The sequence below is a fragment of the Atta colombica genome, unplaced genomic scaffold (genome assembly GCF_001594045.1).
Source record: "Atta colombica isolate Treedump-2 unplaced genomic scaffold, Acol1.0 scaffold261, whole genome shotgun sequence".
NCBI lineage: Eukaryota > Metazoa > Arthropoda > Insecta > Hymenoptera > Formicidae > Atta > Atta colombica.
The window spans coordinates 340,087-353,448 of NW_017259361.1; the positions used below are offsets into that span (position 1 = coordinate 340,087).

Below are 13,362 nucleotides of genomic sequence, written 5' to 3' on the forward strand. Positions count from 1 at the left end.
AACACGGCGTGATATTTTATAGGAGAGTTTGCCATGCAAATGTAGTTTTGATTACGGCAATAAATTTCTAACTTTTATGAAAAAACAATGTTGCGAACAAGAAATAAGCGCAAGATCAAAAAAGCTTCCTTGTAATGACATATTTAAACATATTTAAAAAATTATAAATACTTTTTATATAATAAAATAAAAATAAGAGTATTTAAGAGAATTACAAAGAAAAATTCAAAATTTAGATGTTTTTATATTTTTCCATGATTTTTCCATGACAATTTAAATTCCATGACTTTAGGTTTTCCAGGCAATTTTAGTTATTACAAAAAAGAGATTACTGATAATTGTGCAACATAGTTAATTTTCGCGAATCATTATATGTGTAGAATTATTAGAATATTCTGCTATTATGTATAGCAATACAACTAAGCATAATATAAAAGATTTTTGTTTAATATTTCTTTCAACAGTTTTTTTTTTTTAACAAATATACCTGCAATATTGGATTGTCCGGAAAGTTCGTGCCGACTAACTTATATAATTTAATAAATGTACAATAAAATTTAAATTTTCTATGTTTCAATTTTCCTTCAACATCGACACGAATTTTCCGAACAACTCAATATATCCCACAATGACACTACTTTCACATACATACGGGTGCCATTTCTCTGATCTTCGGCCAGAGATTGGCTATTTCGCTATTTGAAGGAATCTTCAACTTTACAGGAAATATCTCCAATTAACTCCAAATTTAACAACGAGAATCTTATTGGATTACATGTAAATATACAACTGATAAAAAATAAAGCCCATGACAGTCGAAAAGGAATCTTTAGTTCTTAAATAATTCCATATAAATTTATATACTGTATATGTAATTATTTTAATTATGTGACAAGGTAATATTTTTCGCAAAATTAATAAAATAAATTTATTCACATATTTCCACTTAATATTTCTTTAATAAATTTAATGCCTATTGAGCATCAAATTTAATTGTGATATTAATACAGTAATTTATTATGCGTTTCTAACAAGAGAATCGGAGCCGTCTCTCACCGATTTTGTTGGACTTTGAATATATTGTAAAATATAAAAAAATATTAGACCCATATTTTTTTTCATCAGCGTATCTCATGGTTTAAGAGCCTAAGGTGAAACACCTCCAAAAATATGGATTTTATCGTTTTTAGCAAATATCTTCGAAATTATGTGATATGTAAAAAAATGTTTAATATAAAGGTTTTACAGTATTTTGTGTTCTATATAATGGTATATTCATTTTTTTTTAATATTAAAGATATTTGTTAAAATCGATGAAAACGAGGGACGGCTCCAAGTGCTTCTTTTGCAAGTCCAAAAAATTAATTCAGCGCGCAATTCCTCAACCCTTTTTTTGTATGCTCTCTCTCTCTCTCTGTGCGTATGTGCGCGCGTTTTGTGTGTGTGTGTGTGTGTGTGTGTGTGTGTGTGTGTGTGTGTGTGTGTGTGTGTGAGAGAGAGAGAGAGAAAAAATATTACAAGACAATAATTTCGTGGTAATCAATCTCTGACAGAAGGATATCGATCTCTAGCAGACCATTAGTCAAAAAATGGCAACCGTGATATATACATTGATTTCCTATAATTATAAGAAATTAAGACTAACTTATTTTGGTATTATCTTTTACATATCCAAGTCTAACATATTTCATATTATATTTTGCATATCTAATATATCTCATATACACACACACACACACACACACACACACACCAACACACACACACACACACACACACACGTACATATCATATATTCTTTCTTGATGTAGGAAACTGTTTATTAATTTTATCTATTTAAATAATAATAGATTATGTACTGTTGTCTTTCTTCTTTACAAAATTAAAGGAAGCGTCATCAGTCGTTCCAAGAAAATGCTCTTGTGGTGTCACTTTTATCTTCTTACCAATTCGTGATACAGAAAAATCTATATTTTTAAATTGTTTTTCATCTATTCCCATTTGTAAAGGATGAACATAGATTTCAGGATCTTCACGAAGAGGAACTGATTCCACATGGCATTTATCACTGTCCATACATCCATTGAATGTGATTTCACGCTCATGCTGATGTAAGGTGAAAAATGTTTTTTTTTTACGTTCAGACTACTCTCTTTGAATATACGTATCAAACGTGTATAACGTAGTAGTATTCATAACATAATGTTATAATAAAATTGTATGTTACTTATGCTTACCATCGTTTCTAATTCATCTTTTTTCCTTATTGGGTTTTCATTCATAATTAAATCCTGTAGTGAAATTTTATTGGTTTTCAAAAGACCCATGAATGCAGCATTTCTATATAATTTATCTTTCTGTTTAATACATCTATCGTTTAAATTATTAGTCTTAAGTTGATTTACTTTTATATTATCATATTTGGAAGAATTTTGAGATATGTTTTTCTCACATTGCATCATCTCTTTAAGATTTCTAAAGAAACTCTCTTCCCAATGTTTGTTTGAAAGGTCACGTCCACCATTTACCTATGTCAGATTAATTTAATTTTTTTAGCTACAACAATTAATCTTTAAAAATTAATGTTTTTATTTTTATTTAGCTTTTTTATGTATATTTTTTTATGTATATTTTGATGTTTAAACAACATAAAGTTATTAAATTTTTCCTCAAATATATATTTTTTAACACAGAAATTAATTTTCTTTAATCTTAAACTCCTAACGCTATTATTTATGATTAAAATAAAAAATGTATTTTTGTTAATGATTGATAAAATCTTAATTACCTTTTTAATAGATAAGAACATCTGCTTACCTCTTTAACGGCAACAGAGACTTCATGTTTGTCGAAAGTAGGTTTTACTCTACTGCATATATTTACATCCATGTCATTATTCTCTGATGAATCAGAGTCTTCTAGTAACTGAAATTAAATGAGCGAATAATTGTTTATAAATAATATACAGAATCTTCTAAAAGTTCAGAAAAATTAAAATATTTTGAAAATGGCTAAACTAAAGCGAAAAATGTGTGAAACAAAGTTGTAGAGCTAAAGAAAATGTACTTGCTGATGAAAAGGATTTAAATAAAGTCTTCAAGACCAAGATGAAAGTTAAGTTGAATTTTTCGATTAGAAATTTCCATTTTATATTGCATGTTCTTTTATTACCTTTTTGAAATCTTTTGTTCATAATCTTGACAACATATATCAAAGTCGAGACCATTGGAGGCTGTTCTTCCTATTTTCATTTTTGCATTAAAACTGGAAATAAGAACAATCTCCTGGGTAATGCTAATGCTAACAATACTGTAATTTTCAAATTTCATAACATGAGAGGTACTTAACGGAAAAATATTTTATAATACTTTTGAGTCTTTCATGATGTTTTTTCTTCAGAAGTGCCAAAGGATGTAATAGCAACCCTGATAGCTACCTGTCTGTGTTGTTGCTGCGATGTTGTCGAAAATAAAGCGCATTAGTTTTCAGCAAATTTAGAACAAGGTATAAATCATTTTCAATCCTACCTAGTAGGACATCGCGTGAATTCAACATGTGTCGTTGCCAACTTGTTATATATTTGCTATCGATTTATGAAAATGAATGATAAATCAAAGTCATGAATGGAAGTCATTTTGCTGATAACAAAATGAACAACAATTGTTCTCCGTATGCTCTGAATCTGCTGACACAAAATGTTTCAAATTTGCTCTCGTATTGTTGAATATGTATGATTATGTATTACGTTTTCAGCAACTAGTCGAAAATTTATGCTCAGCATTAAATTGCATGAATTTGCAAAACATGCTTGACTAACAGGGAGAATGGAATCACGACACAGCAATAAAATCCTTTGAGGAACAATATTTTATTATAATGAATAGAAATAAACTACAAGAGTATGCAAATAAAAAAAAAGAATATTCTACTGAAAAAATTTAACTTGATCTTCATATAATCTTGCAAACTTCGTTCAAACTCTTATCATTAGGTATATTTTTTTAGTCCTACAATTTTGCTTCTCACATATTTTTCGCTATTTATCATTTTCAATATATCTGGACTTTTAGAATACATTGCATATATGAAATCAAATATTACTTTTTATGTATGTGTTAACATACAATTGCAAAAATGTATTTGTACAGGCGAGATACCTTTAAAAAAAAGATCTTTTAAGAAAATAAAGTTTAATAACTAATTAGCAACTTATTAACAAAGAATAAAATTTCTCAAAATTATTTTACTTAAAAAGATAATAATTAAAGTACATTATTTTAATAACGAGTAAAATGAAACATTTATTACATATACTGACATGTATGTTTCGTGGTTTCCTCACTGGCCTTTCATTCATTTTTTTATCTTTTGTAGCCTGACTTGGTTCTTGCAAAAGATAGAACTTTGCATCATTGTCTGAGGAAATAAGTGCTGTTGCCTTCTTAATATCATTACGCAAATCCATTTTTGAAAAATCTGAAGAACACTAGAAAGATAATAGATTTGATCAAGCTAATTTTTTTTTTGATAATTTATGCTTCTTTAAAGATAGTTTTGACTTGACCTTGTTGAATGTTGCTCAATTTCTATAATATTGCATTATAGAAGAAAATATTTTAAATTTTTATGTATTTTACAAATTTTTTAAATGGCAACCTCATTACCATTATGCAACTCTCAAAAACATTTGATAAAAATCGATGCCTATTGTCTTAAGGAGATATTGCTGAATCTATTATATTAGCATATTTAATGAATTATTTAATTTTAAGAGATCTCTCAGCTTATTCAGTTTATCACAAATTTTCAAAAACATCCTGTACATTTTTCAAAATAAAGTAAGTTTTTAAAAAATAGAAGCAAAAATACATGTTTCACAATTTATCAAATATTAAATTTTCAATATTAAATTTTCTATCGATTCTTTCAAATAAAAAAAAAACTCTAAACAAGACCGAAATATGTTTACAAATAAAATCATTGGCAAACAATGTTTGTTTTCTTGCTGGATTAGATTCTTGCCTTAGATTGGCTGAGATGCTGGCATTTATTATGGTCAATAAATAGTGGCAAGATTCTAATCCAGTTAACAATTCAGCAGGAAAACAAGTGCCGCTCTTAAGTCACTGGCTTAAGAGTTAACTAAACAGTTGAATGGATTAATTAATATCGTCTAAATTAATTTACAAGTAATACTTGGGTACAAATTTGTACCTAGGTATTCTTTATAGATGCTCAAAAGGGACGTTCCTTATAAGGGAGAATATGTGCTACATAAATAATTGTATTACAATTTTTCGGATCAAGCTAATTTATTTTCAATATTGTCATTTCAATAACACTAGAAGAAGCATTTAATTTTATCTGTCTTACCTTTGTTCGACTGCAAAAACAGAAAACTAAATTGAGAAGCTTTCCGACTTGCTCACGCACTGATCAAAGTCACATTTTTATGTATTTAATCGTATATATGTATATCTTTAATTTCACGCGTCATCTTTCATAAATTTTTTATATCCTCGCAAATTAACTGTCTATTTATATTGGTAATTGTTCAGTTTAGCCACGTCACTTCAAAAATCAATGAAATTAGGCTCATTCGACGTTTATGTCCGAAACGAACGGTTTTGATCGAGATAAGCATCACTCCCGTGAAATGAAATATTAACAAGATATTAATCGCCAACAATAAATCAGGTTAGGAAATTTGTCACAGCTACAAATTACGTACTGCGAAAATTACGATGCGAATTGCGAACATGCGCGTACGGTCACATTTTCATACTCTATGGCCATATGCGCATCTCTGGCTGTGTTTCAAAATTCACTTTATTCACTGCCAGCGCTGAAAATCTAGGCTGCGTTCAGGAATTAATTACAAAATTTAAAAAAGGGGCGATTAAAAGTACATGCAAATTAATAAACTCACAGGCTCTTAACATGTTCATTGGTTACCGCGTCGCATTTTACCGCGCGGCAAGCGTTTCCAGTGTGCATTGCGAGGATCATATGTTCCATAATTGACTTAGTTTCCACCGAGGGTTTAGGGCGACTGTTATCAACGCCGATTAACTTAATCGACGATTAATTCAATCAGCAGTGTAATCAACAGTAAGACTCTATATCGTTTTTAATCTTATCTCTTCGTGATATATTTCTATCTTTGCGTTCTTATACTTACCTATGATAAAAATAATGAAAATCTTTTATCTATAATAATTCTGCTGAATGAGCTAAGCGACGATTAACTCATTCAGCAGAATTATTATTATAGATAAAAGATTTTTATTACTTTTATCACAGGTAAGTATAAGAACGCAAAGATAGAAATATATCACGAAGAGATAAGAAGAACGATATACAGTCTTGTTGTTGACTACACTGCTGATTGATTGAGTTAATCATCGGTTAAATTAATCGGCGTTGGTAACAGTCGCTCTTAAATCGGATCAGAATCAACCACAGTCGAGTATTCTCCAGAGTATTCTCGTTCGACCGTACCAGGGGAATATTCGACTGTAATTGATTGATCCTTATATTCCGATCCGATTTAAACCCTCGATGGAAACTAGGCATTGACTGTACTGAAAGTATATAATGCACATAAAGCCGGTTCTACATTAGTTGCAAGCTGATGAGTTTGTTGCGACAGCCAATATGAAGCGTTGATTTCCAAATACAAGCTTCAGATTGGCTGTCGCAACAAATTTGCTGATCAGCTTGCAACTAATGTTAAACCGGTTTAATGTAGAATGAGCTTAACGTGTTTGATGTATGAAATATTGCATGTTACTTTGGATTTAGCTTTATTAAAATCAAAAGTAACTTAATTAATTTTTACCGTTAACGCCAAGATTTCTTATTTCCAATTTCCTATTATTTTTGCACCCAATTACAGAATCTTTTTGCAAGCATTTTAAAATAATTTAATTTTTATTAATAAACAGCGCATGCCGATTTCGTTTGAACATCTATGTTACGCCTGATTTAGCCGATTGGTGACATCTTTTGAGTTACGTAATGTACGCAAGTGTAATAAACGCTCCCTTACTTTTTGTACTTTTTTTTTTGTAATTATGCAGGGGATGGGTTTAGTTACCGATTTTGATTAGAGTCATTCGACGTGTTTTTGCATGAACGAGTCTGGCAAAAAATAAGTGTCACTTTCCCGGAAAAATCTGTCATATTCGTTCATTTCGTGCAAAAATGCGTCGTATGACCCTAATCTCGTCAAAATTGATGAATAAGCTTGTCTTCTGCATAATTATTTTTTTAATGTTAAAACAGGTTTTTAAGACTGACAATGCTAAGACAGAATAAACTATACCGTATATAAAGATATTTATCTTTAAACATTTTTATCTTTTAAATATTTAATTTACATACTTATGTTTAATTCTATGATATTTTATTATATAATAGATATTTTAGTTTTTAGTGTTCTTACGCTAAAGCGAGCATAGTGAATAAAACAAAAATAAGGCAAAAAGTTTTTTATTTATTTAATACCTATAATCTTTATTGTCCGAGACGACCATGATTTATTAAAAAATAATGATAGATTACAAAAGTAACGTGATCAATTTCGTTATTCGTTAGAAAAAAATGTAATGTTACAAGTAATAACACGTTACTTCCTAACCCTGATGTCTCCCATTATTGAATAGCCTGAGTTCCGACACCGACGAGATGCTATTAAAGACCGACATTCTTACAGGAGTTCGCGTCTTTGTGAATATTGAAGTGATTAAGAGTTAAAAACTGATAATATTGTATTAATTTTATATTTATGATTTATTAGTTTACATATTTAGTAGACATATTTATGCATTTATAACTCTATAATACTCAATTTTTCTTTAAAAGCGTGATTTCAATGTTATGTTGTCAAAGTTTGATTATCAACAAAAATGATAACTGCAGAGAAAAAATTTTAATTTTTTTTGCAATAAAATAGGATAATATAGCTTTATAAATATAGATATTTATTTATGGAACATTTATGTAATAAAAAATCATGAATTTAATAATGTATGAGCCAAATATTTATTATTTATGTTAATAATAGCGAATTTATATCAATTATCGGTAATGTCAACATTCTTCAATTACTTCTGGGCCCTTTTTATACCGCCGAAAATTTGTCCAAGGTTTGACAGTATTTAATAGTAATTCATTGGTGGTTCCGATCATAAAGAAAAGCATCAAAACATTAAAAAAAATAACACTGAATATGTGTGTGTGTAAACTAATAAGGACTAACTTTTTGGTACTTTCCAGCAAATGATACAGTGATTATGTCATCTTCATTTAACATTATCAAATAACAAAGATATAATGATTTATTGTATTATACAGTCTCATCTGTGTCTTTTGTTAAAAAGCATCCTTTGCCAGAGTTTGCATGTAAAATAAAATGCGTTTTAAATCTAAGTATATATACATATTTAAGATAAACAGAAAAATATTTACTTGTAAAGTAACATATTTGTTATAGGGGTTCTGCATAATACAAGGAACAGAAAACAGAAAATAAGAATTTCAACTTATCGGAAATTGTGTATTCCACAATACATGGTTTCTGATAGATTGAAATTCTTATTCTCTGTTCCTTGTTTCTTTTATTGTGCGGAGCTCCTAAGAGTATGTACTAAAAATATATATGTAGGGTGTGTGAGGTGTGCGTTACCGACTGTGTGTCGATAGAAGCGTGGTGTATGTGTGCATGTGGCGCTTTGGTCGCGAGATTAGATACAAACGAGAGCGCGTTCTCTGAGAAGACGTTAGGAGAGAATATTTTTCGAACACGAATACGTTTTCGAAAGAGCTAGAACGAGCAAGTTTTTATTCAAAGACAGAATTAAAAGTCGCGAGAAATTACGCGTGCAAGAGCATTGCGAGTTTTCCAGAGGCGCCCGCGCGAAGAGAGAACTGTAAGGGACAAGCACAATAAAAGGAAGAGAATAGAGAATAAGAATTTCAATCTATCGGAAATTGTGTATTCCATGATACATGATTTCTGATAGATTGAAATTCTTATTCTCTGTTTCCTGTTTCCTTTTATTGTGCGAAACCCCTAACGAATATTGATAGCGAATCGTCTGTAAGTAAATATATTGAATATAAAATATATTTATTGAACTTGCATCAAACTGTTAGCGAGATGCTTATTCCTAACGTCCCACATATATAGTTAAAAAAAATTATTAAAAAATATTTTGCAAATAAAGATAATATAGAATTCTCGTGTACAATATATAATTTGTACAACATTCAGTAATAATAATGTTCATCAGTTATAATTCAGACTTCTTGTAAATCTACTTCAACATTTTCATATATGAAACTCATGATCAGTAAATTTATTTTTCATAAGTAATGATAATAATTATGATCAATAATTATTATTCCTCAATTATTTCAAACCATTTGCAAATCTTTTCAATATTCTATTTTCATAAAATTCACAATTAATAAATCATTATTTATTAAATAAAGTTCGCTATATATGGTTCGCTTGCAATATTAAATATTGAAAGTTTCAATAGTAACAATACCCATTCAATTTTATCAAATCACTTACAAATGTTCACATTTTCATTTATAAAAGCTATAAAACAATTGTAGATTCTTTCTATTTCAGAATACTACTTGCATATGCACTAAATGAAAAAGAAACTGTAAAATGTATTTCATGATGCATAAATTAAAAAATAATATTAAAATTAGATTTTAAAAAGTCACAGAATATGACAGATATAACATGATTGCTTCAATTCTAAAATAGGAGTTTGTTTCTGACAAGTTTCCAGAATAAATATCAAAAATATCTAAAATATGAATTATAACATAAGTTTATCCTGTTCAATACATATTGAATCAGATATTGGAATTTAATATACCAAAATTAATACTGAATATTAATTTGAAATGTAGAAATAAGATGTAAAAACCGTTATATTATTTCGTAATATTAATAGTTGTTCTTTCTTCGTTTCTTTATCTGCAAATATTATCGGTTGCATTTTTATTAAGATTATTATTTGCATTATCGTGAGTTACCGAGACATCAGGTACGTTTTTGTCACGTTTTTGTCACTTTCATTGTAACTTCCATTAAAACTTTCATTGAAATTATTGTCAATACTTTTACTTGTCGTTGCTTCAGCACTACAGTTATTTGTAGGCTTAAGTTCTGGGCTCTTTAACGTGTTATCCATATCACGGATACACTTTCTTATCTCATGCCCGATAGCAGCTGCCAATGGTGGTGGTACCGCATTACCAACCTGTCGATGCTTATCAGTTATTGTACCGAAAAAACGATATGAATCGAGAAAGCCTTGCGATCTTGCACACTCCCTCACACTGACAACTCGATTTTGTACTGGATGCAAAACACGACCCTGAAAATCAATTATTAAATTTGAATTAAGAACTTTTTGAACAAATTTTTATAGCCGCATAATGCACAGAAAAAATTAATTAATAAAGTTATAGCAAAATGACATTAGATATGATCCAGTTAATGTCGCAAATGTTTTGAAGCATTTTTTGATTGCTTAGTTCGTTCTTCTGATCAACGAAATATTTGCAACATTAAGTGAATCGCATCTCTAGCGCATCTTTCTAAATTACAATATCTCCAGTTTATGAATGAATGTTAATATAAATAATAAATAGTAAATAGGATTGGCTACATTAATATAAATAATGGTTAACTTCAACGATTAATATCTTGCTTCACAGGACAGAATATCACTTTTTTCTTCCAGATTTTTTCGTTTCGTACAAAAACATATCAAGCATAATTTCATCAAGCAGAGAGATATTCATTTAAATGAATACCGCTATGAATATGCAGCTGTATCATTTTGTGCAAGAGATTTTAACTTCTACGTTCAAATTGTATCTACTATATCGAGATTGCAGAATAGGAATTAATTTGTAGTATTTTAAAATTATTAAAAATTATATTTCATACTTTCACCATTTTAAATTACTAGAAATTAGGAGGAGTGCGTTCCATTTTCACGCTCGTACATTGTAAGCATTAGTTCAGCCTCAATTAGTTTATCAAATATTAAACAAAAATAAATGAGGGTTAAGGCCTGTGCATAATAGAACAAATATTAGGAATAGAAATAAATATTAAGATTTCAATCTATCAGATAACAGACATTACATCAGAATACACGACAGAACACGACAGAATACACGATTTGGTAGATTGAAATCTTAATATTTATTCTTATTCCTAATATTATATTTCCTCCATTGTGCATAGGGGTTTTATAAGCGCAATGCGCAAAATAGAACGCATCATCCTAGATATGTATCATTTTAAATATTTATCGACATACTTGTTTACCCATCGGCTCTGGATTAGTGATAGTCGTACTGAAAAATCCGTTCCATTCAATTCTTCCGTATAAACCCTTCCAATTATTGTGTCGACTTGCAGTATGTGGTAAACACCATGGAATCAAAGTATTAAATTGTTTATCAGTAGGATCACACAATTGTTTTCTAATACTGCATCTACATACTCCACGAAATGCATTCGTCTTACTTCTCCCAACTCTCTTATCATTATACATATAGTCCCTGAAGAAGAAAAAAAAATGGATTTGGTCAATTAATTAATGTAATTGAAGAATTCAGTGATTTATTAAGAAAGAAATAGTTAATATTTTTAAGAATATTAGACAGATGTAATTAATTATCAAGCAAAAGATCTGACTAACTATATACATAATAGGAATTATACATATTAGGAATTTTGAGTGGGAAAATATCCTCTTAGAAAAAAACTTAAACTAAACTGATCCCAATAGATTACACGTACAATTTTTTGGTATAAGTATCGTCACTCAATTGCACCACAATATTCGGCAGATCACGCCAATCAGAACCATTTGTAGTTGGAATATAGCTCATTCGCGCTTCTACAAGCGGAGACATTTCTTTGCATATGTGATCCGTTAATTTTGATTGATACGGTTTACCTCTCATCTAAAATAAATCAAATAAAAACTTTAATATTTGTTTCTAAATATACTACACACTACACACAACAATTAAGGAATCATTTTTAAACCTGCAAATATTGTCAATATTTAAAAGCATGAAGAGAATTTTCTGTGTTTTAAAGGATAAAATCTTGATTTTAAAACAGTTAAAATTATATTTTCTGCTTCATCGAATGATTTTTTTCACGAAGACAGAAACAAATATCAAAATTCTGAAAGTTTCATAACTTTTCACGGATAAAATGGGGCATTCCCGTTTCTTGATGTGTGATTGTATGCTGGTATTAGTTATTCAAAATCTTATAAAATGTAGGATCCAGAAAAATTGTCCTGCAATCTCTGAAGCTGGGATATAGCTTTTTAAAGATCAGCAAAATTGGCAGGTTTTAAAATGATTTCCTAATTATTATGTATATATACTAAGATGCGTTCCTCTAATAATTACCTTCCTTTGAAAATGTGTTATGGGTTCACCAACGTAAGACATCTCTTCTATATTTGAACCACATTTAATTTCTGGTAAATCATACAAGGCATCTTTTACAGTAATTGCTCTATATGGAGCAGATTCCTTTTGAACACAGTTGGTAATATACTGAAATATACATCGTTACAAAAAAAATCTTTATGATATTAGATATACGTCAATATCATCATACACGAGATCTATCCCAAAAGTATCCATCCTCTTTATCCTTAGGCACTGTCAGTTGTGGAAAACAGGCATTCAGTATTTAGGGGAAGTCTTGAGAAGTACCTCAAGTGACATAATAGCTATTCAGTCGGCAGAGGTATGTGGCAAACAGTTGTGTGAGCATTGAAAATTCCGAACGTCATATTGCTCATTCATCTCATCTGATTTAAGATTTTTTTTTACTACACAGACACGGCATTGTTCAACTTCGCCAATCCCCGTACAATTCAGATATAACCTCGTGTGATTTTTGGTTACTTCTTAAATTAAAAAAATCCTAAATACATAAACAATGCTTAGAATTTTTGACATTCACATAATCAATCAATGCGTATCATTGCCGACTGTTCATGCCGTTTGAGGGGGATGCTCTTCACGATCTTCCCTAAATACTGAAATATCTGTTTCTACAATAGAGAGGATGCCTAAAAACATAGACATGCAGAGATCGGATATTTTTGGGATAGATCTCATTTTTTATACATTCAATGCGATTCAGTGCGATTGTTTATCGACTTGATCTTGATAATTTCTATCAATTGATTTCAAAATCAATGTATCACAAAATATATATTCTCTTTCTCTCTCTCTCTCTCTCTCTCTCTCTCTCTCTCTCTCTCTCTCTCTCTCTCTCTC

The 13,362-nt window shown here is 29.6% G+C and overlaps 2 protein-coding genes across 2 annotated transcripts in view; both read right to left on the reverse strand.

Annotated features, from left to right (window-relative positions):
- Positions 1–1,851: 1,851 nt before the first annotated feature.
- Positions 1,852–6,168, reverse strand: LOC108689134. Its single transcript, XM_018195774.1, has 6 exons — positions 5,930–6,168; positions 5,374–5,571; positions 4,319–4,486; positions 2,818–2,925; positions 2,238–2,528; positions 1,852–2,106 (listed from the first exon to the last, which is right to left on the reverse strand). The coding sequence occupies exons 3-6, from the start codon at positions 4,463–4,465 to the stop codon at positions 1,852–1,854; spliced, it is 801 nt and encodes a 266-aa protein (XP_018051263.1). The 5' UTR covers positions 4,466–4,486; positions 5,374–5,571; positions 5,930–6,168.
- A 3,853-nt stretch (positions 6,169–10,021) lies between these two features.
- The window catches only part of LOC108689242 (DNA (cytosine-5)-methyltransferase PliMCI-like), an 11,755-nt gene continuing 8,414 nt past the window's right edge, over positions 10,022–13,362 (reverse strand). Inside the window, exons 13-16 of the mRNA XM_018195931.1 lie at positions 12,478–12,627; positions 11,849–12,015; positions 11,364–11,607; positions 10,022–10,406 (exon numbers count right to left, since the gene is read on the reverse strand). Coding sequence (XP_018051420.1) covers positions 10,059–10,406; positions 11,364–11,607; positions 11,849–12,015; positions 12,478–12,627 — 909 coding nt within the window. The 3' untranslated portion in view covers positions 10,022–10,058. The remainder of the gene's footprint in view (positions 10,407–11,363; positions 11,608–11,848; positions 12,016–12,477; positions 12,628–13,362) is intronic.

What these genes read in the sequence shown, in the direction of transcription:
- LOC108689134 (XM_018195774.1), bottom strand. Translation starts at nt 4,465, where the DNA reads ATGGATTTGCGTAATGATATTAAGAAGGCAACAGCACTTATTTCCTCA. An exon ending in GGAAACCACGAAACATACAT is followed by an intron (nt 2,926 to 4,318) that starts GTCAGTATATGT and finishes ATTTAATTTCAG; the next exon opens with TTACTAGAAGACTCTGATTC. An exon ending in TCTCTGTTGCCGTTAAAGAG is followed by an intron (nt 2,529 to 2,817) that starts GTAAGCAGATGT and finishes AATCTGACATAG; the next exon opens with GTAAATGGTGGACGTGACCT.